General features: G+C 39.0%; 1 protein-coding gene across 3 annotated transcripts in view; it reads left to right on the top strand.

Annotated features, from left to right (window-relative positions):
• The window catches only part of Papss (PAPS synthetase), a 258,890-nt gene that overhangs the window by 182,997 nt on the left and 51,009 nt on the right, over positions 1 to 24,884 (top strand). For all 3 annotated transcript variants that reach the window (XM_067135681.2, XM_067135685.2, XM_067135682.2), the window contains 5 exons: positions 2,162 to 2,397; positions 11,476 to 11,614; positions 12,611 to 12,729; positions 23,554 to 23,757; positions 24,165 to 24,398. In XM_067135681.2, the coding sequence (XP_066991782.1) occupies positions 2,162 to 2,397; positions 11,476 to 11,614; positions 12,611 to 12,729; positions 23,554 to 23,757; positions 24,165 to 24,398 (932 nt within the window). The remainder of the gene's footprint in view (positions 1 to 2,161; positions 2,398 to 11,475; positions 11,615 to 12,610; positions 12,730 to 23,553; positions 23,758 to 24,164; positions 24,399 to 24,884) is intronic.

Raw genomic sequence — 24,884 nt, 5'->3', positions numbered from 1 at the left:
GTGAAAATGTAACCGAAGAAAAGTGGCAGAATTAGTTCAGTGACTGGTTTTGACGTATGGAGAAGTGTATTGAGTGTGGTGGAAATTGTTGAAAAAGACATAAGCGTTCACTCACATTGCAAAACTTTCCTAGTGCTCTTTGTACATAAAGACATGCTGTGCTGTTGAAAACACACACGCCTTAATACCCTTTATGACTAATTACAGAATTAATGAAAGAAAGAAAAAACACTCACACTTGAGAACAGCTGAAATACGATTGTGACATCAGACATGTGTACAAGATCAGCAAGCAGAGATGCATGGACACACAAAACAAAGACCAGGTCAGGAAATAAAATGTGATGGCATACCATAAGTGGAGAGTTCACCCATACAAGAAAACCACCATATGTTCTGGAGTAGAGCATATCTGATCACTCTGTACAAATATACTTTGTACATAAACTAGAGAAATATACAGTAATTAATAATTTTTTTTTTTTTTAAACCTGATGACACAACAGCCCCAAAGGACCTTGGACTACCAAGCTACCGCGGCTCAGACTGGGGTGCCATCTCACCATCAGATAGCTCCTCAATTGCAATCACGTAGGCTGAGTGGACCTTGAACCAGCCCTCAGATCCAGGTAAAAATCCCTGACCTGGCCGGGAATTGAACCCAGGGCCTCGGGGTAAGAAGTAGGTTCACTACACCTATGCCGTGGGGCCGGCAATAATAATTAATAATTAACAATAATTAATGTGAGCAATTTTTATTATCTTCTTTTCAGCTTTAGAACATTGATGATATGTGAACTGTTTCCGAAGAATTTTTGGCTACAGCTGAAAATACCGTGGGGGGTTGCAAAATTAGCTGTATGAACATCAGATAAATTTACCACATTTCAAAGGTGATTGACAATTTACAATAAGTGAACTACACTACCCATTATGCAAAATTGTTCATTGGCGACTGTGTTGGTGTAAGGCATAAAATCTGTGTTGGTGTAGTCGGGAAGGATAGCCTCGGCCAGAGCCCCAGTGGTGCTCTACCATCATCACATGACCGTACCGAACTTGAAAAAAGTAATCAGCTATAAAATCATAACAACCCAAAAATTTAACTGCCTAATACCACTTTTACCCAGTTGAAAGGCAGTGGGGGGCTGATAGCCAGGTGGCATAGTCACTAGCCTCTCACCAAGGTGGGAATGCACACAGGATTTTTGAAATGAAATGTTACGGAACTGTCATTTGGATTCCCATGTAAAACTGAAGGTCTGTGGCTATGATTGCGATATCAACTGTTATATAAAAGTAGACATTCTTGTTACAGGTAGGAAGGTGGAAGTGAAGAGAAAAGAAAAATTACTCTTACATCCTTGGCTATATTAGTGTTGTAATCAAGTCCTTCTTTAATAGAGTTCCACACAATCTTCAACGGCTACTTATCTGAACACTTTTGTGAAAAATTTTAATGATGTTCTTGACCCAGTTATACCCAGAACAACATGTCATTCCTGGATTTTATGTTATCATCAGTGGAATATATCCAGACAATAAGAAAATTGGGTTGTGCATATGGCAGCAAGGTAATCTGTTGCCGTTTGTATAAAATAGAAGATTGTTCACAAATAAACTAATAACTATTAGAATACAGAGTTCGGTAAACAGTGGTTCACAGTAGGCATTCAAGGAGAATTTGCAACAATTTTTATTGCCTTCTTTTCAGCTTTAAAACAATGATGATATGTGAACTGTTTCCAGCCACAACTGAAAATTGGGGGGGAATAAGGTCATTGACAAAATAGAGTACCTTGGATAGTTTCACACACAAGTAATTAATGTGAAGCTTCCGTGTCAGCTATGAGTGTAAGTGATATCTCTGGCTATTCATAGACTATGAGCAGACATAAGCAGAACCTAAGTTTTCCCACTACTACACAAGATTAGGCATGGAAGAATTTCACACATTCATCTGGGACCTATGGAGTAATCAAATGCGTGTTATACTGTGCCTGTAAACAAAAGACATTTGGAACCAGTACCAGTATCCTTGCAAGTTCATCAACCTCACCATAAACTCTCAATGGAATTGTTGTTGTTGATTCATGATATATTGACAAAACATAGTTAATAGAGACTGAATTTCTAAATTTGTGGTTTTGTATCCCTTTAGGTTTGTCTGGAGCTGGAAAAACTTCTGTATCCTTTGAGCTTGAGGCATACCTGGTATCTAGAGGAATCCCAGCCTATGGACTTGATGGAGATAATATCCGAACAGGTCTCAATAAAAACTTAGGCTTTTCGAAAGAAGATCGTGAGGAGAATATTCGAAGGGTGGCTGAAGTGGCAAAGCTCTTTGCTGACAGTGGTGTTGTTGCTCTGTGTAGCTTTGTGTCGCCATTCGCTGAGGTGAGTTAGTCTTGTATTATTATTAGAAGAGCCTAAATTATAATGCAAATGTTTCTTTTGTTTTTCTGTGAAATGATGAACTGAACTGTGTGCATTGAATCTTCTTGATGTAACTTAAGCTAGTAAACATAGGAGATATTCCCAAGGTACTCATAGATGGATTTGAAATTTATCTAGTGATTTTTGGTGTGAGTGGTGTCTATTCTTTCTCTGTGGTCCATTCCAGATAATAAACATATCTCAAACATTCATGTCTTTTGGTGGCAAGTACGTGAAGTGATCATGAGGTGTCTTAAGCTGGATTAGTATTGTCATTCTACAGCTTAGGGGTGAATAGCAATTATTTTCAATGTATCCTGTTTATTCAAACAATCAGGAGATGTAGACGTCCACCTTTTCAATACATACAATCAGTGATATTCATCATCATCAGTTTGCCCTTCCAGCGAGCTAGGTAGGGTGTTTGAAAACAAGCGTCTTCCAAAGTTGCCTGTTCAAAAAAGATTTTGTTGTCCGTGACAGATTCCCAATTCCATCCTCTTCTCTCCACGTCTTCCCTCAGTTGGTCCATCCATCTTCTTCTTGGTCTTCCAGCTAGTCTTCTACCTCTTATTCTCTTTTCCAAATAAGCACATGGTAACCGTGTGCTATTCATTCGTTTAAACACGCCCAAACCATTTAAGTCTAGATAACCTAAGTCTTTCCTCCATCGATTCATTTAGACCTAGGTTAGATCAGATCTCATCATTTTTCACATGATCAAGTCGTGTCTTTTGGAGGGCAGTTCTAAGAAATTTCATTTCACAGGCTTGAATCCTACTACAATCCTTTGATGTTACTGTGCAGGTTTACAGAGAATAAGTAAGGATGGGAATGAAATATGACTTGTACAGGATCATTTTTGTTCTTTGTGGCTCCTTCTCGTCCCATAGTAGGTGTTTAACGATACTATAAAAGTTAGAACCTTTGGTTACTCTGTTTGTTATTTCTATCTCAGCTCTATTATTACTAGCCATTACACTTCCTAAATATCTGAATTGGTGTACTACTTCAACTTGGTGGTCTTGTATTTTTATGTTGCATTCTGTATTATGTTTGCTGATTTTCATTGCTACTGTTTTTGATGGGTTCAGTTTCATTCCATAATCATCAAACTTCTTACACCATGCATTCAGATTATTTTGCACTTCCTCCTCTGTTTCATCCCATATTGCCACATCGTCTGCAAACACCAGAGCCTGAAGATCTTTATTACTTTTTCCTTTTAGTTCCTTTAAAATGGTATCCATAACTGCTATGAATAGAAGAGGTGATAAGGCGCTTCCCTGTAGTACTCCTTTGGTTGTATTGAACCATTCAGAGTGACCATCCCCAATACTGACACAGCTTTTGGAATAGTATATAGCATTTGGATCTTCCTAATAAGGTACTCCGGTACACCAAGTTTTCTAAGACTTTTCCAAATAGTTGATCTAAGAACATTATCACACGCCTTTTCAAGGTCCATAAACACAATAATTAGGTCTTTTCCTCTTTCCCAGTGTTCCTCTGCCAACATCCTCAAAGCAAATATCAGATCTGTTGTGTTTCTTCCAGCCATGTTGTTCCTCATCTAAGATAGGCTCTAGTATATCCCTTACTCTGGCTTCAATGATTTTCTCCATAATTTTAAGGCCATGTGATAGGAGGGTAATGCCTATGTAATTTTAACTTTTCCTTCTACTCTCTTTCTTAAAGATAGGAACTATCATCCTTATCATCATATCAGTAAAACATATAAGAGTAGTACATGTTTCATCCCATGATTTGGGACATCTGTACGGAATGTTGTACAGTATATACTATTAATACTACTTCACTTAGTAACATCAAATCAGCGTCTTTCCTGTATTTCAAAAACATAGAGGGTTTAAATTCTGCTCTTCATTTTGTAGTTTAAGATTAATTTTTAATTATGCATAAATCATTCCACATTGTATGTAGCTGAAGATCATGGGCTGAAAATTGTACTACTCATATATGTTACTGATATAATTTTATTGGTTGTATGTATTGAAAAGGTGGACTATTACATCTCCTAATCATTTGAATAGTTGTTGTCAATACGGAATCCAATTATGAAATATATTTTATGTAACGTACCCTATTTACTTAAATCTTGAAGTCTTCATCCTTTTTTAAATTTCTTCACTTTTTTTGTGGATAATGACTATGCTGAAATAGTTTACTATAGTCCTTTACAAATGGGAAGCTGTTTCAGTCATGGTCGTTTTTATGAAGTAAAAATATCGTGGACTGGCACAAGAGAGATTTAATGAAGTACAATGCATTGAGAGAGTAGGATAACGTGACACCCAAAGCAACTCCTTGCTTGGACAATTCCAACTAGAATCTCAAGACGAAAACACTTCCCATTTGACACTGACTATAGCTCCTCTTTGTGTGGTAGGCCTGTCTTAATTTCAGCATAATTCCCACATATCCACATGTTGTATAAATCCCCTGTGTGCATCTCCCAGTGCTAAAATTTCTGCTGCCCCAAACTCAAACTCTCTTATTGAAAAGTAAAGAAATCTCGTAGAACCTGATTAGTAGTACTGCTCATATTTCTTTCTTTCTTCCTTTCCTCTTGTATTGTGAAAACTCAGTTTATGTTGTACAATTGTGTCCTCATCCAGCTGTTTTCACCTGCAAGGTCTTTCTTGTACAAGCTAATGCATTGTATTATCCTTGTCAAGACTCAGTCTTGGGAAACAAACTTCAATTTATCGATTGTTTGATCAGGCTGTCATACATTGTTGTTTGGTATGTACATATGTGGTGCAGTGCAGGAAACCATGTCACGTGTTGCCAAAATCATTTTTCTGTTCCTTCCAATTGCGAACTCTGTTCTGATTTTTATTTTTCACAACGTACAGCATAGTCTCCTAGGCTGCATCACTCGTATGTACGTGTGTGCGTGCGTGGACATGCATGCGTGCATAGAGGATGAATTGTCTAAAATTACCACTGTGAATATTGTCTTAAGTTTTACCTCTCTATCTGGTAAAAATACATGTTTTATAATACCCTGCCTGACAAAAAAAAAAAAAAAGGATTGAAGCATCCAGAAGGGGAAGAGGAAACAAACAAAAAACTTCACATATTGAGGGGGTATGTGATGTTATTTCAGTGATTACAAAATCAAGTCAAAATTTACAAAGAAATTGGCAGGACGAGTCCACTTATCAGTATGATATTGCACCCCCCTCTGTCCTGATGCATGCACTGATTAGGTTGGGAAGGGTGTCATACAGCCATTGTATCCTCTCCTGGGGTAAGCTGGCCCACAACTGTTATAACTAGTCCTTGAAATCCTAAATACTGGCACTGGGACGGAGTTGATGTCTGAGCTGGTCCCGCACGTTCTCTATCAGGGACAAATCTGGGGATCTTGCTGGCCACGGGAATTCCTTACCATCATGCGGACAATTCATAAAGACACGTGCCATACGTGGACGAACGTCCTGTTGAAAAATGATGCCATGATAATGTTGCATGAGAGGTAACACATGAGGATACAGAATGTCCATGAAATACCGTTGTGCGATCAGAGTTCCCTCAATCGCTAACAGCTGTGACCTGAAATCATACCCAATGGTTTCCCACACCATGACACCAGGAGTAACACCACTGTGCCTCTCCAAGACATTGGAAGAAGGGGACTTCTCTCCAGGTCGCTGCTATACAGTACTCGCAGGTCATCCAGGGTAGTGCAGAACCGCAATTCATCACTGAACACAATGCGATGCCATTCATCAGCAATCCATGCTCCCCGGTCTTGACACCACTCCAAACGCAGCCGTTTCTGTTGTGGTCTTAAGGGCAGCCTTTGCATGGGACGGTAATTCCCTATTCCAGCTACTGCTAGTCTCAGACCAATGGTGTGGGATGACAGAATATTGCAGGGAGTCTATTTCTTGTTCTCGGGTGGCAGGTGTAGATGTGAAGGCGTTATGTTGTGCTTGGTGCAAAATACGGTGATCCTCCTTTGTGGTGGTCAGACATGGTCGCCCTGAAGCTTGATGACGAGTATGCTTGCCCTCACGTTCCCATGCAGTCCAACGTCGGTCCTGCCACATCCGAATGCCCCACAATTATGAATATTGCATTATTTGACCAGCTGGCCAAATGGAAACCCGCAATGAAGCCCTTTTCAAACTCTGTCAGGTTCTGGTAATGCTGTCTCACACAAGTATGTGGTATCTCCATGTCCTTCACAGTAATCACTCAATATCTGACACTGTTCACACCCCTTATATATCCCTACCATGCCTGGTAACAACACTAAACACAAACAACACTTTGCAAATCTGGTGGCTGTTCTACCTGTCACAGAGAATTGCAAATTTAATCATTTACATACCTGCTGGTGTTGTGTACGTTTACGAATTTACGTTGACAAACTACCATTTCTTTCAGTTGAATAATGTTATAAGTTATTTTATTGTAATATGATTTTATAATAATAATAAGTTGGGTGTTTCAACTTTTTTGTCAGGCAGTGTATGTCACATTTCAGTATACGTTTTGACTCATTTCTGGAAAATAGTGATCAAATCTCAAGAGAAGAAAAAATACTGTAGAAGTATATAATTTGCTTTCACTTTAATGTAAGATAGGTTCTATTTACATGAACAGGTGGCACTAAAAGCCAGAAGTCCTCACTTGGCCCAACTTGAATTTTCCTCTGTACTGAGAAGTTTCTCCAGGCAATGTATGGCATAGTTTCACACATACAGATTGAATTGCCTAAAAATACCACCGCGAATATTTCCAAAACAAGGTGTGTTACTGATGCACTGTTTTCACAAAATGGAAGTTCAACAATGTTCGGAAAAAAGTTTTCAAGCAGTAAGTTGATGTTTTTTAAATGGAACTATTCCTATTAACATGAAGAAAATAAAAGTTCAGATATTAAAAATGACAATGGCTTTTGTTACAGGGTCCTAGTGCACATAGTTCATGTAATATTGCCATTTCCATCTGGGAATGCTATCTGTCCCAGTTGACCAGCCATTACCAGGGTATGTGTAGCTCTCCCGGCTGTACCAGTGTGTACATTAAAGTTTACATTTTGTGTCATGTAATATGGATTACATACTGACTTCCTAGTCAGTACTTTGTGGTATTTGCTTACAAAGAAGTCATATGGGATGGGCTAGAGACAGTGGTATTTACAAATGCAGAAAAAACTAGCGTAGTCTGCATGTATGGTGAATGTAGAAATAATGTCATGCTTTTGTACGATGTGTATGCTGAGAAATATCCTGATAGACGTCGCCCATCTCGACGACTATTTGTGATTCCCTTTAATCAATTATGTGAACCTAGAAGTAGAATGCCTCAAAAATATTGCCAAAATAATTTGAATGACTGAAGAAGGGTGTGAAATAATGTTCTAGCAGGTGTTTCTGTATATCCCTACATTAGCTATCATAAGGGAAGTGACCTTAATCAGGCAAGTGTACTACATATTCTGTTCCATCATAAGTTCCGTCCGTATCGTGTCTCTCTCCATCATGAGCTGCATGGAAACTATTTTCAGGATTCTGTCAATATTTTTGAATGGGTATTAAAACATGATACACCAGCGTTGTTGTGCATCTTGTTTACGGATCAAGCAAAGTTTACAAATTATGGCCAAGTAAACCATTTAAAAATATGCAGCCAATCCCCATTGGCTGCACCAAGTGGAACATGAACATCCATGGAGTGTAAACATGTGGTGCGGAATAGCGGGCAATCATCTTGCTGGGCTATTTTTCATAGAGAGATCACTGAATGCCAACAAGTATGTCACTTTCGGAACTTCTACCAATGTTAAAGAACATTTTGTTGCAGACAAGGAGAAACGTGTGGTATCAGCATGATGGGGGGTCATAATGCAAAATGTAGTACAGCTTGTCTTCCTGATCACTGGATTGGGTTAAGGGAACCTGTAAACTATATGTGCCGTTCTCGCGATTGAACACACCTTGATTTTTTCTGTGAGGAAAGCTAAAAGATCGTATCAACTGCCAAACAAGATGAAATGCCATGATGGGGCAGCTGTACTCACCATGGATCTCAAGTTGCAGTAGCATGCTTCAATTAGATTTTGTGTTCTCCTGGACAAAACTCCAACACAAACAGTGGAAATCTTGCTGCAAGCTTACAGAGAGGAAGCCATGGTAAAGATGCAAGTTTTTGAGTGGCACAAATGCTTTAAGGAGGGTAAAACTGATCTTGAGGATGCTCCATGCCCTGGAAGACCCTCAACTTTGAAAACTGACATCAGTGTGAACACAGTTGATGTAATGTTGCGGGAAGACCACCGTTTAACCATTGAACAAATTGCTGGAATGATAAACATCTCCTATGAATCAACCAAAGACATTATACACAATGTTATAGGGCGTAGAAAAGTTTCAGCGAAGTTGGTGCCACGTGTGATGAATGATGGACAGAAAGCTCAACATATGATGGCATGTCAAGAATAGAAAGGGAGACTTTGGTGGGAACCAGACGTTTTGAACAGGGTTATCACATGTGATGAGTGCTTTTTTCATCATTATGACCCAGAGACAAAACATCAAGGTGTCCAATGGAAACATCCTTCCAGTTCAAGAACCAAAAAGGCCAAAGTTCAGGCAAGTGCAGGGAAAGTCATGCACCTCGTCTTTTTTTTAATAAGCAGGGTATTGGGTACGATCATGTTGTGAAAAGGCAATGTACTGTTAGTGCTAATTGCTCTTGTGAAGTGTTGTTGAAGGTGCCAGTGAAAAGAAAAATTGCAGAAAAAAAAGACCAAACTTTGCTCAAATGGGATGGATCCTGCACCAGGACAACACACCTGTGCATCGGGCAATCAAGACACAAAACACAATAACCGAATTGGACATTGAGGTGTTGCCACATCCACCTTATTCACTGGACCTAGCACCATGTGACTTCTACCTGTTTCCTGCAGTGAAAAAAGGAACTTCGGGGCCGTCATTTTCAAAGTGATCAAGAAGTAAACAATGCAGTTTCAGGTATACTCAACAGACTATCAAGAAAGGGCTTCGGAGAGTGTTTTGAACAGTGGACTGAATGCTGGAACCATTGTATTGTCTACGGGAGAATACTTTGAAGGTCTGGAAGTGAATTTAAATAAAAGTAGCCAGTATTTTGCTGTAATAAAATCATTCTGGTTATGTTTTGACACCCCTTCGTACGTACAGTACTTATTTCAGTCATATTTTTTGAAGTTTTAACATAATTCTGTTAATTAACCATGTAAGTGTGAAGCCTGTAACTTCCATTTTTAGCAAAAGGAAAAAATAACATGTTCCTGCGACCATTGATTGGCAGTCCCTTCGGGGCTGTATTTTGTATTTAATTAACTATTTGCACTAAGTCCCTGCAGCTAAAGCCATTCTAACTCTATAATTTTTACTTTTTGTGTTAATAGATAATCTTCCATTAAAATATAAAAAACTGAGTGTTTGAAAACCATTTCCCAAGCATTGTTGGAATCGCTGTATGGACTACCTTTGTGAGCCCTTGTATGTACTGTCATTCTGTGAAAGAAAGAAAGAAAGAAAGAAAGAAATAAAGAAAGAGAGTGATTGTGTGTGTGTGTGGGGGGGGGGGGGGGTTTAAGTATGTAGAAGAGACAGTAGGAGGCTATTAATGGGATAGCTAACATCACAGTATTGTAGTAATAACAACTGCTTTTGTACACTCGTTAATACTAATGTGATATGAACATCCTAAGTGGAACAGATTCCATAGATAGAGTATTAAGTATCTTCACTGAATTAGTTGAGAATGGTAAATTTGTGAATGATCTGTTGTGTCATCTAGGAGGATATTGTTAAATAGATACTGGTAACTATTTCATACAGTATAAGAGGTTCCAGAGAAATAGAGAAATGATTTATATGTAACTGCTAAGAACACTTCCATTATCATGCATTGTATCAATTTAGAAAAATAAACAGAATTTATTGAGTTCATGATGTAAAACTTGTATTGAAAGAGAATAATTACACTGTGTTAAGCTTCATGTAATGGTTGTTAGAGGAAGTACTTAAACCTCACATTATTTCTTAAGGCAGTATATCAGAAGGTGATGATTATTGATGGGGTTCAAGGTTGGAGAAAAGTGCTACCACATAATTCTCTCTTGCACAAAAATTTTAGGAACAAAACAAGGTATTATAAAACTTACCCCTAGATCCTATGAAATAAGAATTACTGCTGTAGTAACATATTACCTTCGATCACTGGACTCACCATCTCACTACTTATTTATTTAGCATATGGCTTTTAGTATCGAGAGTGTCTAAAGGCGTGTTTGGTACACCTGGTTCAGGTCGTTCTGTTTGATGCACATAGTTGATTTGTGCATTTGGGTGTGATGATGATGATGATGATGATGATGATGATGAGGTTGGAAGAGGTTGAAATCTATTGTTGGAATTTGGCCTACTCCTCTTGAATAACACAAAGGGGTCTGCTCAAGGTTTTGCGTCTCCATCTTATGGACGAATCATCATCAACAGCATCATATGTTCTTGCTCCATATGAAAACTGCGGAGAGGTTTGGAATTGAATCCAGGCCTTTCGTATGAAATCTAGTCATTAGAAATTGTATACCACCACCTCTCCTGCCTCGCTGCCTTGCTAGCCATCATTCTGACATGTACAGTTTTCACCATCAACAGGACTCAAATTGGCTAACCACCTTGTCAGACCATATAAACTTTAAGATATAACAATCGTAGCCACCAGGCAGGCTATCACTCTACTAACAAAAGTCTGTTCTGCCTGTTCTGCTAAGTAAACAGTTGTATGCATTTGGATTTCATCTAGGTGAGAGTTGTCAGTAGAATGCTTGATGACAAAGATAATTATAGATAATTGGATAATTGTGATATCTTGAAAACTGTTTCACTGGAAACTCACTGTCTATTCATCATCATTATAAAATGCAGCATAATACACCTTGGCATATTGTTAATTCCTATATATTTATAGATTTCATTTCAGATCTATTATTATTCATTACAGGATAGAGAAATGGCCCGCAAGATACATAAAGACAGTGATCTTCCTTTCTTTGAAGTGTTCATTGATACCCCTTTGAATGTATGTGAACAGCGAGATGTTAAGGGGCTGTACAAGAAAGCAAGAAAGGGTGATATTAAAGGTAAAAGAACCTTTCATTTTGTTGATTTTAAAAACGTGCTTCTGATACGTATAGATTAATACTACTAATTATGAAGACTTTACTACACTTATTTAGATATCACATATTTGTTATTTGTTTGTTCCTTTCAGTAATTGTTTAGATTGTTGTTGATGACATTATTAGTAGAATAATTAAGAGATATGAATTTCATTTTGAATGGTCCGTATTGAACTGTGATTACAAATTATCCTTCAACGACAACTATATGCATCAATGTATGCCTTTTTAAACATAATCTGAAACTTTGATCACCAATGAGGCCTTACATCCAACAATCGCAGCGCAACTATCAGAACTTCATAAGGAGTGATATATATACAAACCTCAAGAATCTTCAACGTCCAAATTATTATTCTTGAATTCTTCCTTCAACAGCTAAGTGCATTAAATTATGCATTATCCAAAACTTTTACAACAAATTTGACTTTTTCACATTTATAGTAACAAACCACTGTGTTTTCACGACTTTTTACAATTTCTATGAACTATCAGATACATTATGCAACTCGCAGTTTGGTTGATAATGACCTTAAAAAATAGGTCAAAACTAGTTCCAATAAATGTTTCTTCCGTAAAGTAACCCACATTACTTGATTTTGTATTGAAAAGGTGGAAATATTTTACTCTTAATTTTTAATTTGTTATTAGTAGAAACCAAGTTGAAGAAGTACCTTGTTTTACTTAGATAAATATAGTACAATTTGTATAAATGATTATATTTTATTATATTCATCACTACTCTTTGGGCTTTAGTACTCAAGAATTAACTTGATTGATTTGGACCAGTTGAAGAAATAGTATTCAGCTTTACATTGGCTGATCACTTTGTAACATGTCGTTGTAGTATGACTGCGTAATTAAAGTAATATTTCTTTTTACAATGGATAAGTTTTATAACTAAAAAAGGGAAGAAGTAATACAGATTTAATATTCAACTCTTTTTTTCTTTTATAGGTTTCACTGGTGTTGATCAGGCATATGAAAAACCAGAAGTACCTGACCTTGTGGTTAAAACTGTTGATTGTAGTATAGAAGAAAGCACTCTTCAAGTTGTAGAATTGCTTGAAGAACATGTAAGTGTAGATCGTTAATAATTATAATGGATGTTTAGATTGATGCTTTCACAGCCCGTAATTGTAGACATGATAATAAGCTTTTGGGTTTTTGCCGTGTCAGAAAACAAGGTGAAATTCTTTACGTTTCATAGAGAACTTTGCTTCATGTCTTCAGAAGAAAATCTAGTCTCTTCACGAGCAAGACTTCTTCAATGGACAGCTGAGCCAACAATAGACTCGATCATACGAACGGAACTGTTAACTTGGAGAAAGCCAGGCCATTTTGAGAGGACAACCACCTTCTAAACACCATTGGAACTTTATTGACTGTTTCCACTATGGTCACAGTTTACCATGCATCTGTCATCTTCTCTAACACAGCTTCTCAATTTTTGTCGTGACCCTCCCGACCTTTAAAAATAAGGCAAACAAACCAGCCAACATAGTGAAACAATAATTGAGAACGGGGCTGCTAGATTGAGAAGAAATTGAGAATGCTGCTGTTCTAAAGTGTTAAATTTCATCGGTGTTTTTCCATCACTTGTCACATGCATTTCGCCTGCACGTTATCTCAGCCTTGGTTTCTCAAACTTTTTCGCTCTCGCACCCCTCCTAGCCATTCGATGTGATGGTGTTTCTACAAAGGCAGACTTTCGGCCTGAATTCGACACTGATTTAATCCTGTTCTGAATTGTTATAAAACCAAAATATTGTAGACTAAGAGGTCCGCAACCTCGCTATGTGCACTTATTGTTCGTTTCCATCAATCATTTGTTTTAATTTCTTTTCTTCTTAGGTTAACACAGTTTTTAGATTCAATTATGTTTTGTATTAACCCCTGTTTTCACTGAATTGTATCGCAGCGAGTTGTTTATTACTCCATATGATTGTGCTGTTTTTATTTCCGTCATGTCTCTCTTTGTTTTTTCATTTGTTCCTTCATTATGTTTTTTGGCACATTTTTAGCTTGTATTATGTAAATTACTTCAACAGCAGGAGGAATGCTTCAGAGGAGGCCTAACATATAAAACTCTATGCACCTCTCTTACGGTCGGTTTTACAAGATAATTGCTCATGACAAAATTGATTTAGAATATAACTTGCAAACTTCTTTTTTCCTAAATCTTTTTGATACAGTGAAACAAAACAGAAATATCAGTGGAAGTCATCTGAAAGTTTAATCCAAGAGCTGATAACGAACTCTGTGGAGATGCAATGGAGACCATACCAGCAACGTTATGAAAAGTTTTTGACATCTTTTTGTAGGTTCTTGAATTGTAACCTAATATTTGGTTTTGATACCAGAAGGAAACAAGTACATCGCGACATGTCACTCGCAGGTAGAGCCTCTCCACTTGCTTGCCTCAGACTTTCGTCAACAACATGAGGGGTCAACAGAAATTAAATCGTGTACATGCCTAGTGATAGTTCCGTCAGTGACTGGTACGCCAGCTAACTCTACAGACAGTAGCTATGTAGATCATCTCAGCATTGTTTCAAAGGCTTTATACATCTGTATCTATTTTTCTTAATATTAACCTGACACTGTGAAAATGAAAATCCACAGCCTGTTTCCAGTCATTCGACCAGGTCAGGAATGGAATGAATGAAGCCCCCATCTAGCGGCGAGAATACGAACTGTGCCAGCTGCCGAGGCCTGTCGCACTCCTCTGGGGCATTGAATGGCAGATGAAATGAAATGATATTGGAAAGTGTTTTGGAATGAAAGTTGACAGGGAAAACCAGAGTACCTGGAGAAAAACCTGCCCTGTGTCCGCTTTGTCCAGCACAAATCTCACATGGAGTGACCGGGATTTGAACCACGGAACCTAGCGGTGAGAGGCCGGCGCGCTGCCACCTCAGCCACAGAGGCTGACACTGTACTTACTTTATATACAGAAATTTTGTGACCGAGCTCGATAGCTGCAGTCGCTTAAGTGCGGCCAGTGTCCAGTATTCGGGAGATAGTAGGTTCGAACCCCACTATCGGCAGCCCTGAAAATGGTTTTCCGTGGTTTCCCATTTTCACACCAGGCAAATGCTGGGGCTGTACCTTAATTAGGGCCACGGCCGCTTCCTTCCCACTCCTAGCCCTTCCCTGTCCCATCATCGCCATAAGACCTATCTGTGTCGGTGCGACGTAAAGCAACTAGCAAAAAAAAAAAAAGAAGAAGAAGAAATTTTGTGGTCCATGTGAAAGGGAAAACAGAGACAAAAGAGAATCAAATACACTAATATCTCCATTTTTAATAACATCAGTATAATCTACAGTAATTACAATATGCGTGTTACTAATGCTGTAGGAAACATTATTTCCCTCCTTTATCCCCTGCACATTGACTGTCTTCATGACATGCTGGCAAGCCAGGAAGAGACGGAAGAGCAATAGCTGATAGATGCACCCCTGTCAAGTTGATGTAACTTCCAGCCGAGTCACTTCAATCTAGGTGCTCATGGAGTACAGTTGTATTGTTCATTCTACTATCAGTGTTTAGCTGTGTAAACCTGTTGAAGGTTTCTGTTTGAGTTAGCGGGTTATTGTGTTCACTGAGAGTATTTACTGGGCCTCCCAATAGAAACGAAACCTTGAAGCATGAAGGCATTAAACCACTATTTGAAGTCCCAGTTCTGTGAAGAATGATCAGTGAATACTGTAGTTGACACAAATGTAATGATGCTCATGCTAAGTGATTGTCCTGTCGATGACAGGTACAAGAGCTAGTCAAGTAATAACTTTTTTTAAATGACATTTTTAAAGTATCATTTCCAGATAACTGTTACATATTCAGAAATTATTAATATCTGAAGATAGATATCTATATAAGCTCACAGGACAAAAGATTAGTCACCCCTGGAGAAATCAATACAAGCATCATTTAATACCGTGTAACTCTGTCTCTGGACTTGATAACCTCCTGGATTTGGTTAGGAAGCAAGTTCACAAGGTTGTGCAGGTATGTTGCATCCAGGTTAACCCTTTGCCCTCGAATATTTTCCTAGTCATATTGTCTCCCAACTTTTAATTATTTGTCCGTTTTTGCCATACTGAGGAGATGTATTATGAAATACTTATTTACATATTTGCAACAACTTTGTACAGATTCAAAATGCAAAAATGTTGTACACAAAGACAAGAAAGACACAGATAGTTCTTTTCCCACATTTTCATCGGAATTTCTGGAGGGTGTGATACTTTTCGAAGCACAGGCCTGGGTGAAGTCCTGGGGCCTGTTTCACAAACTAACTTTTGCAACTTTTCACTTTGCACTTTCCAGTGCAGATTTTGTTTCATCACATTTTAGATTTGTCTTGCTAAGTGAAAAGTGAAAAGTTAGGAATCTTTTCACTTTTCAAGCCTGTTATGTTCCTCCATCGGTACAGAAATGAAAAGTGCGAAGAAATTAAGTGAAAAGTTTTCAGAAATCTTTCAGAGAGTTGATTCCCCTTTTCAGCTGTTAATTAACAGTACCTACACTAGTTTCTTGGTGTAGAATTTGATTTAGTGATATAAACATGTTACGATGAGAGCTTTTATTATTATCAAGTGAGGAGAGTGATGATGAATCCAACAAGAGAATGTACAAAGACACGATTAATTTTCATAACCTCACTTTGACGGAATTTTGCAAGCGTTTTCTTGTTACCCCAATACAAGCTGACTGTGTTCTTTAAATGACTGGTCATTTATTGAAACCTGCAGCAAAAAGAAGTCAATCCCTTTCGGAAAAAGAACAAAATCTTGTACGCGTACATTGGTGAAGAAATGGTGCCCAGCTGCACGGTGTAGCAGCAATGCATGAGACATCAAACTCAACTATTTGCAGAACTGTTACTAAAGTCGAGATGCTATATTAAATGTAATATTTCCTAACCTAGTACGTTGGCCTGATGATCCACATAATATAGTGAAAGAATTTCTAATGAAAGATGGCTTTCCTTCTGTGAGTGGGTGTGTTGACGGTATTCTCGGTAATTTTATGCTCCTGCTGAGTACAAAGAGATTTATGGTGACAGACCTGGGCATCATTCTCTCAATATTATTTTTAACGTTGACAAAAAGAATGCCCCTTTTCTCCTTGACAACCACAGTTATACAGTCTTCACTGTAAAAAATAAAACATTTAAATCATGGAGTATTAAAGTTTATTCATGAAATAAACTAGATCGCTTCACTCTTACACAAAGACTTTTCACTTTGCAAAGAAATTGAAAAGTAATACGTAGATCATGGTGGAACAGAAAGACTTTGCACTTTGCAATAATTGAAAAGCGTAATGTAAAAAGTTGCAAAGTTTGTTCATGGAACAGGCCCCTGGTTGCTTCTCACAGGTTTTGCAGAAGTGAACCGTTTCACAAGCCCCCCTTCCTATTGCTGCAAACCTTGCAGTCCTTCGTTTTTCCTTCAAGATGGGGATGAAGCAGATGCAGTTTGCCATTTAATTACACTTCATCATCTGTAGTGGATGGCCTGCCCCTTTTCTGGTTCTGAGTGTTCTGGATGTTCCCAACAAGTTGGGTTACTAGGTTCTTCCTGAACTTCAGATGCGACATTTTAGGGTTGGATTGCTTAAAGAGAAGATAGGCATTCACAATGGATACCTCCAGAAGCCAGAAAAACATTTCCCGCCAGGCCACATAACCAATTTACGTGCAAAGGGTTACGAGCTCACATAGTGGTCAGAAACGTCAACTCCCCCCATATACTTATTATAACCACATACAACAACTGTTTTATGTAAACTTCCTAACCTCCTCTCCTCATTACCCTTTTCACCACCTGAGTGGAATTGTCGTAGAATGTTGACAGCATGGCAAAAATTCTCTTGTCCCTCCAAGCTACACATGAGATGTCATCTTTTCTCACTGCTACTGTGTTATGCTGCTTCATTTCCTTTGTTGCTTCTTTTTTCACCTGGGGAGGTAGGTCTTTCCTGCTGACCATTACAATGCTTGTAATGTGGACTTTCAGTTTCAGTAGTTCAGCTGCTAACTCGTAACTAGTATAAATCTGGTCCGTGAAGACATGAAAACCTGTTTCTTTAGCAGCCTGCAAAATTTTTGTCACCAAATGGATGACAGTCCTAGCAGTTAAAGGCAAATCAGGCCTAATAGGTGCTTGTGTTGTCACTGCACCATAGTAAGGTTCCATTGCACGCACATACCCAGTAACAGAGTCAGAAAGTACATAAATATGAAGTCCCCCCTTGGTTGACTTAATTCCTATTACTCCTGGGTGGAGCATAGGGCACATACAAGAGCTCTCCATCTGACTCGATTTCCTGCCACAGTTTTGATGTTCTTCCAGGACTTCCCAACTGATGCCGCCTCCACTTGCACTGTTCGACGCCATGTTTTCCTTGGTCTCCCTCTTCTTCTAGCCCCTTGTGGGTTCCATTCAAGAGCCTGTTTTGGAATGCTGTCAGGACCTTTACGCAGTGTGTGACCTCTCCATTTCCATTTACGTTCTTTTATCTGGATTTCAGCCTTGCGTTGTTGGGTACGCTCCCACAATTCCTGATTTGATATAATACCTGGCCATTGCACTCCTAGGATGGTTCTCAAACATCTGTTAATGAAAGTCTGGACCTGGCATGTTATCTCTCCAGTCATCTTCCATGTCTCACAACCGTAGAAGAGCACTGATTTCACATTTGTCTCAAAGATCCTCAATTTAGTCTTTGTTCTCAATTCTCTGAACTTCCACACCGGCAAGAGCTGGGCAAAGGCCTCTTTGGCCTTGTTTACTCTATTTTGGACATCTTCATTTGTTCCTCCACTTCTAGAAATAATACTTCCTAGGTAACAGAAGTTGTCAGCTCGCTCTATCTCGTTCTCTAACACCAGTGGGTTCGTGTTTCTGGCAGTGATCCTTAGTTCCTTTGTTAGCAATGTTTATTTTGAGTCCCGCCTTTTGTGCTTCCATTTCGAGGTCTTTAATTTTCTCAGTCATATGTTTAAATGAGTGAGATAATAGACACATATAATCCACAAAGTCCAAATCTTCCAGACGATTAGTAATCCCCCATTGTATTCCCCTCTGCTTCCCTTCAACCACGTTTCTCATGACCTGATCTAATGTCAACAAGAACAGCAAAGCTGAGAGCAGGCACCCTTGTCTCACTCCCGACTCTATTTGAAAGGGCTCTGAAAGGTCTCCATCACGTTCCACTTGGCAAGTGTAACCTCTGTATAACATTTTTACCATGTTGATAATTCTCGTTGGAACCCCATACCCCTGCATCGCTCTCCAGATTGCTTGGCGCTGTATACTATCAAAAGTTCTTTCAAAGTCAATGCCAAGTACAGTGAAGACTGATATTCCATGGACTGTTCTACTATAATTCTTAAGCTGTTTATTTGGTCTATACAGGATCGGTGTTCTCTAAAACCTGCCTGCTCTTTCCCAATCTTGGCCTCCAGTGGTTCTCTCAATCGATTCAGTATGATTCTCGAAAAAACTTTACTTGGTATAAACAAGAGTGTAATTCCTCGCCAGTTGGTGCAACAAGTCAGATCCCCCTCCTTTGGTAGTTTTATCAAAATGACCTTCTTCCAATCGTCTGGGAGTGTCTCCATCTTCCATGTCTTTGAACAATGCAAGAGCAGCTCAGGTGTCAACTCATAGTCTACATTCAACACCTCCATCACAATATTATCCACTCCGGGTGCTTTGCCTGCCTTGCAGCTTTTCAGTGACTTTATGATCTCGGTCTTTGTCGGCAGGTTGATATTCACTCTCAATTCCGGAACTTCTCGATAGTCTTCCTCTCCTTGATCCTCCTGTACCATGACTTTGTTTAGCTCTTCTCTGAAATGCTCTTTCCATCTTGTCATTTGTTCTTCATTATTCGTAAGCTTCTTACCTTCCTTGGATTTTATTGGCCTGCGCTGATTGAATTTCTTTTGAGACAGCTGTTTTGTAACGTTATAAAGCTGTTTTGAGTCTCCTTTAAGTGCTACCTCCTGCACCAATTCTGCTAGGCTATTTGCCTGATTTCTTCTATCATTTCTTGCTACTTTCTTTATTTGCCGCTTCAGTTCACTGAACTGTTCTATCAAGCTTGTTTTCTTTATTTCATCTTTGCAATGATTTAGCTTTGTTTTGATCTGTCTTCTTTCTTCTTCCAGGTATTGTCTGATATCCATTCCTTTCTCCTGTTTTGCTTGAATCCCAATAACTCCTCACTTGTATTCAGGAAGGCTGATTTTATCCTTTCCCATTTTCCATTCACTATTGTTTCATTTGAGCCTCCTTCTGCATTATCTAGAGCAAGTGAACTGTACCTATTCTTCAGCTTGATTACAAAATCCTTTTTAACTTCAGCATCTTTCAATTTTTCATCATAGAATTTTCTCTTTCCACTTCGTTTATTCCTTCGGTTTACTGGAGCAGTCTTCAGTTTAATTTCAGCTATTACCAGGTGGTGGTCGCTTCCACAATCTGCGCCTCTTTTGTTCCGATTTTCTAAGAGGGATCGTCTCCACATCTGGCTGATTGCAAAGTAATCAATTTGATTTTGTGTTCTCCCATCTGGCGAAACCCATGTGTTCTCCCATCTGGCGAAACCCATGTTACTTTGTGACATGTCCTGTGAGGAAAAATTGATCCACCAATCACCAAATGGTTATTTAGGCAGAATTCAACAAAGCACTCTACATTGTCATTCTTTACTCCCACTCCGTGTTTCCCAAGAACTCTTTCCACCCCGTCATTTTTATCCCCAATCTTGGCATTCAAATCACCCATTAGCATTTTGATCTCTTTCTTCTTAATCTTTGTCAGGACACTTTCAAGCTGTCCATAAAATTGGTCCTTCTCTTCTGGCTCTGCTGTTTCTGTTGGTGCATAGCACTGTACCAGGTGATGAATATTTCTTACTTTTGTCTTGAACTGTGCTGTAATGATGGGTCTGAAACAGGGTTCCAGTCAAGGAGGCATTTTCGTGCTTCTCTTGTCAGCAACAATCCCACTCCACTTTGGTGGTCATCATCATCTTCCTTTCCTGAATATAACAACGTTTTGCCATCTCTCAACTGATGCTCTCCAAATCCATTCCATCGTGTTTCACTCAGTCCAAGCACCATCATCTTATAGCGATCCATTTCCTTTGAAATCTGTTCCAACTTCCCTGCTTCGTACATTGTTCGCACATTCCAGAACCAATTCGAGTTTGAGTTTTCATTCCAAAAGTTGTCATCGAGATATCTGCCCGGTTTACTTTTGTATGTGTTTCTGTAATACTTGATTCTCGGGTGTGCAAGTTACTAGCCCACAGTACCCAAAGCCCAGTGGAGGGGCTGCTTCCTATAGCATCTAGGCGTGCTGATTTTCTCTCAGGGTTTCTTCCCTTAGCCTTTGAAGAACCAACTCCCTATACTACAAGGCACTAGCTTCACCAGAGTCCTGTTAGCCACTATTTTCAGGGTTCCTGTAAGGCCTTCACAGCTACCGTAGCGATCCCGGGGCACACAAGGTCCCCACTGTACTTCACCCTTACAGGCATTCCCCTACTTCTAATGTTGCCCATCTCCCACGACGTGGACGAGGGGTTGGACTTATGGGAGACCCCCACTTGGTTGGCTTTTGCTTATTGTAGCACTTGAAAACAATATGACCCTTGAAATCTACAGTGCTTTCATCAACACTCAAGTTTTGCCCTGGGATGAAAAATTCTCTGAATTTCATATACAAGTATGACACTATGTTTTAACTTTAGAGCCCCTTGATTGTGGTCCTACTTAGTCGGTCTGAAGAGAGGAGATGTGAATATTCCAAAATATTTGTAGAAATCTATCCCTAGAAAACACATCTTTGTAAAATAATTGCTTATCTAACCAGTCCTCATTAAAATAGTCCTGCATTTCTTTCTTACTGTTTATTCCTATATTTATCACAACACCAATAAAGGCCTTCAGTTCTTCTAGTGTGACGTCCTTCCATGAACACCATATAAACCGCTTCTGAAGTGGAGTGTTTCTCTGAATTTTTAGTTTCGCATATTCATTAGTCTTCATTCCTAATGGAGGTTAGTAACTGGTCCATAAAAAAGAGTCAGTACTGTAATTCTGTAACGGGTCTATTACCATGGCTTACAAATCCACTTACTGACCTAAAAGGGAATTTAGGCAGGCCTACTTCACCTGTAGTCTACGATCTCCAAGCAGTGTTGGAATTCTGTACACGCCGGTGAGATACGGGTAGCGGCAACACATTATCAACTCCCCCAACATCACACGCATCACTGTCGTTATTTTTATCACTCAGATCACTTTCTGAAACATCACTTGCCTCGAAAAGTTAATTATTTTCGTGGTCACTGTCCGTAAATTCAGTCGAAATTGTCACCACTATTTCATCCTCCGTCAAGCCGGGTGCCATCATGTTCCCTTGATAGCTTTCCATTGAGCATATACATCACTAAGGAAACAGAGTAATAGTCTTCAAATTCTAAAAGAAGTTGTCTGAAATTCATTCACACAGTGCCCAGAAGATAGCAGCACTCATTGAATAATAAATAGAAGTCATAATGTACTCCACAGAGTAGTTATGCAATACAAAACTGTGTGTCGACCACAGCTCAACACACATGTGTTAGCGCTGAAAGGCGGCTGTCGACACACGAACGGAAAGATTTTAAGCCACTGGCTGAGGATTTGATTGCGCATTTCCATCAAATTGCAGGGATGCTGATGTCGGCGTTTTACCCGCTGTTCCTACATGTCCCACAGATTTTCAGTGGAGTTCAGGTCAGGTGATTTTGCAGGCCAGTCGATGTGTAATAGAGTGGGGGAGTGTTCAGAAAACTAGTCACATATGCGTCCAGCCTGATGAACTTTGCTGTTTTCATCTTGAAAAATATGGGTATCAATAGCATACTCATCATACAGATGTTCACTGCAAGGCAACTATCGTCCAGAATGTAAACTTGCTGGTTCATGTTAGTGGTCACCTCAGAGAGCAGGCCAAATTCATTTCAAGAAAAACACCTCCAAAACATCACAGACTGACCTCCAGCTTGAACCTGACCTTACACACATCCAGGATGAAATGCTTCATTTGGCCTTTGGTGTACTCGGTGACGTGCATCATTGGAACACAGGCAAGAACATGATTCATCAGACCACATTACGTTCCGCCAGTCAGCTACTGTCCATGTTCGATAATTTCTAGCCCAAGACGTGCAGCTTTATGTGCCTGTATGAGCAATTGCCTCTTGCGGGTGATGACTCCAAATGTTCATTGCATGCAGTTCCTGTCACATTGTTCTCTCTCGAACTGACTTCAGCAATTCCTGTCGGGTTTGGAAGCGATTGTGATTCACAAACCATGAAACGCGTCTCTGGTCCCTCTCAGTCAGGATCTTTTTCCAATCACAATTCTGACAACGTATTTCGTGGCCACGTGTAATACACCACTGCTTATAAACACATTGGACATTCCGCTGCAAAACACCAACAAATCCAGCAACTTCACACACCGTATGGCCATGGGCACGGCCAAACATGATTGCCCCTTTTTACCACTCTGGTACATCCTTACATCTACCCATGCTGTCGTACACTGTCTGCTTGAAACATCAATGTCTCACTGATCACTTGTACCTTATGTTAACGTAGAGGCAGTGCACGTGTGGTTGAGCACAGGACTCGTTCGCTGCACCATCTGTACAGGCTTAACGATCCATCTGTATGCGCGCACTAGAGTGACTAATATTTTGTCCGGTGAGCTTATTTATCTCTATTATCTCATTTGCTGTATGCTCCTTGGTTTACATTGATAGATTTTGTGTTACCATTTCCATGTTTAGTAATGTAGGTTAATGTAGGTATTTGATGTTAAAGGGTATCATACCAGCTACAGCTAAAGCAAGTGATTTGGTGCGGGAGTTGTTCGTCCCAGAGAACCGTGTGGCTTCTGCTCGGGAAGAAGCCATGCACCTTCCAGCACTTGAAATAAGTGTAGTGGACCTTCAGTGGGTGCAAGTACTTGCAGAAGGCTGGGCTACACCTCTTACAGGCTTCATGCGAGAAGATCAGTTTCTACAGGTAAGATCCTTACAGTTTTAAGGCTACTCATATAGCATTGTTGATTTTACAAGCACAATGTGCTCAAAAATGTTCTAATATTCACTCTAATGAAACTATAAATTGTAATAACTTCTGGATAGTGAACTGAAACTATTTGATTTTAGTTGTGTTCAAATGTATCAAATGCACTTTTAATTATGTAAGTGTTTGTAATTATCCATTTTTAGAACAAAGTTTACCATCTATTGATGAAGTGTTTGGGAAGTAAAATTTCATTGGACTACATGTTCAGAGAGATTTACTGCATGTGTGTGTGTTTTGGCATAATGCTTAAAACAAAGATAACTTCCATCATTTAAGAGAAATCTTGTATTTTATCTTCTAATAAATGTGAAGTTTTTAGTGTGGAACCATTTTTTTTCTAGTGTCTACATTTTGATTGTCTGCTGGAAGGAAATGGTGTGAATCAATCCGTACCAATTGTTCTGCCAGTGTCAACTGAAGATAAGGAGCGTCTTGAAGGACTCTCTTCATTTGCACTCTCTGAAAATGGTAAAAGAATTGCTATACTTCGCAAGCCTGAATTTTATGTTCATCGTAAAGAGGAACGTGTATGTCGCCAATTTGGCACGAGCCATAAAGGACATCCATACATTAAGGTGAGTAAAATAGCAGCAAGGCTCTGTAATTATTTTCATGATAATGTTTTATATCGCAATTATTTTGTATGAAACTAGCTGTAGTACCCGGCGTCGCCCAGATAGTTTTTGAATGTTTGCCATTAAATTTGTATTACCAGTTAGTTATGTGTGAAGTGAATTTTTATAGAATTCCTTTACAACATGTTGATTGATATTTTATGAACTATTATGCAGTTTTAGAGTTACTTAGATGTATTTGGTTTCAAGTTTTAGATTATTTAATTTTCGAATAAAACTTTGTCCTTATGGAAGCTCGAATTGACTGTAAAGTTTATGATCCTGTCAAAAACATAATAAGTGATAACTATATGTATTTACCCGTTGTACTATATATACAATGTACATAATTTCAACTGTCATTTAGACTGTCACCAGTCAGCGTTGCAACCCCAAAAGCAGTGGATTCTACACTAATCTCGGTTATTTTAGACTATTTACTTTTAA

This window comes from Anabrus simplex, chromosome 1, assembly GCF_040414725.1.
Source record: "Anabrus simplex isolate iqAnaSimp1 chromosome 1, ASM4041472v1, whole genome shotgun sequence".
Classification (NCBI taxonomy): Eukaryota; Metazoa; Arthropoda; class Insecta; order Orthoptera; family Tettigoniidae; genus Anabrus; species Anabrus simplex.
The sequence above is the reverse complement of the archived record's forward strand: the minus strand, read 5'-3'. Positions and strand labels throughout refer to the sequence as shown.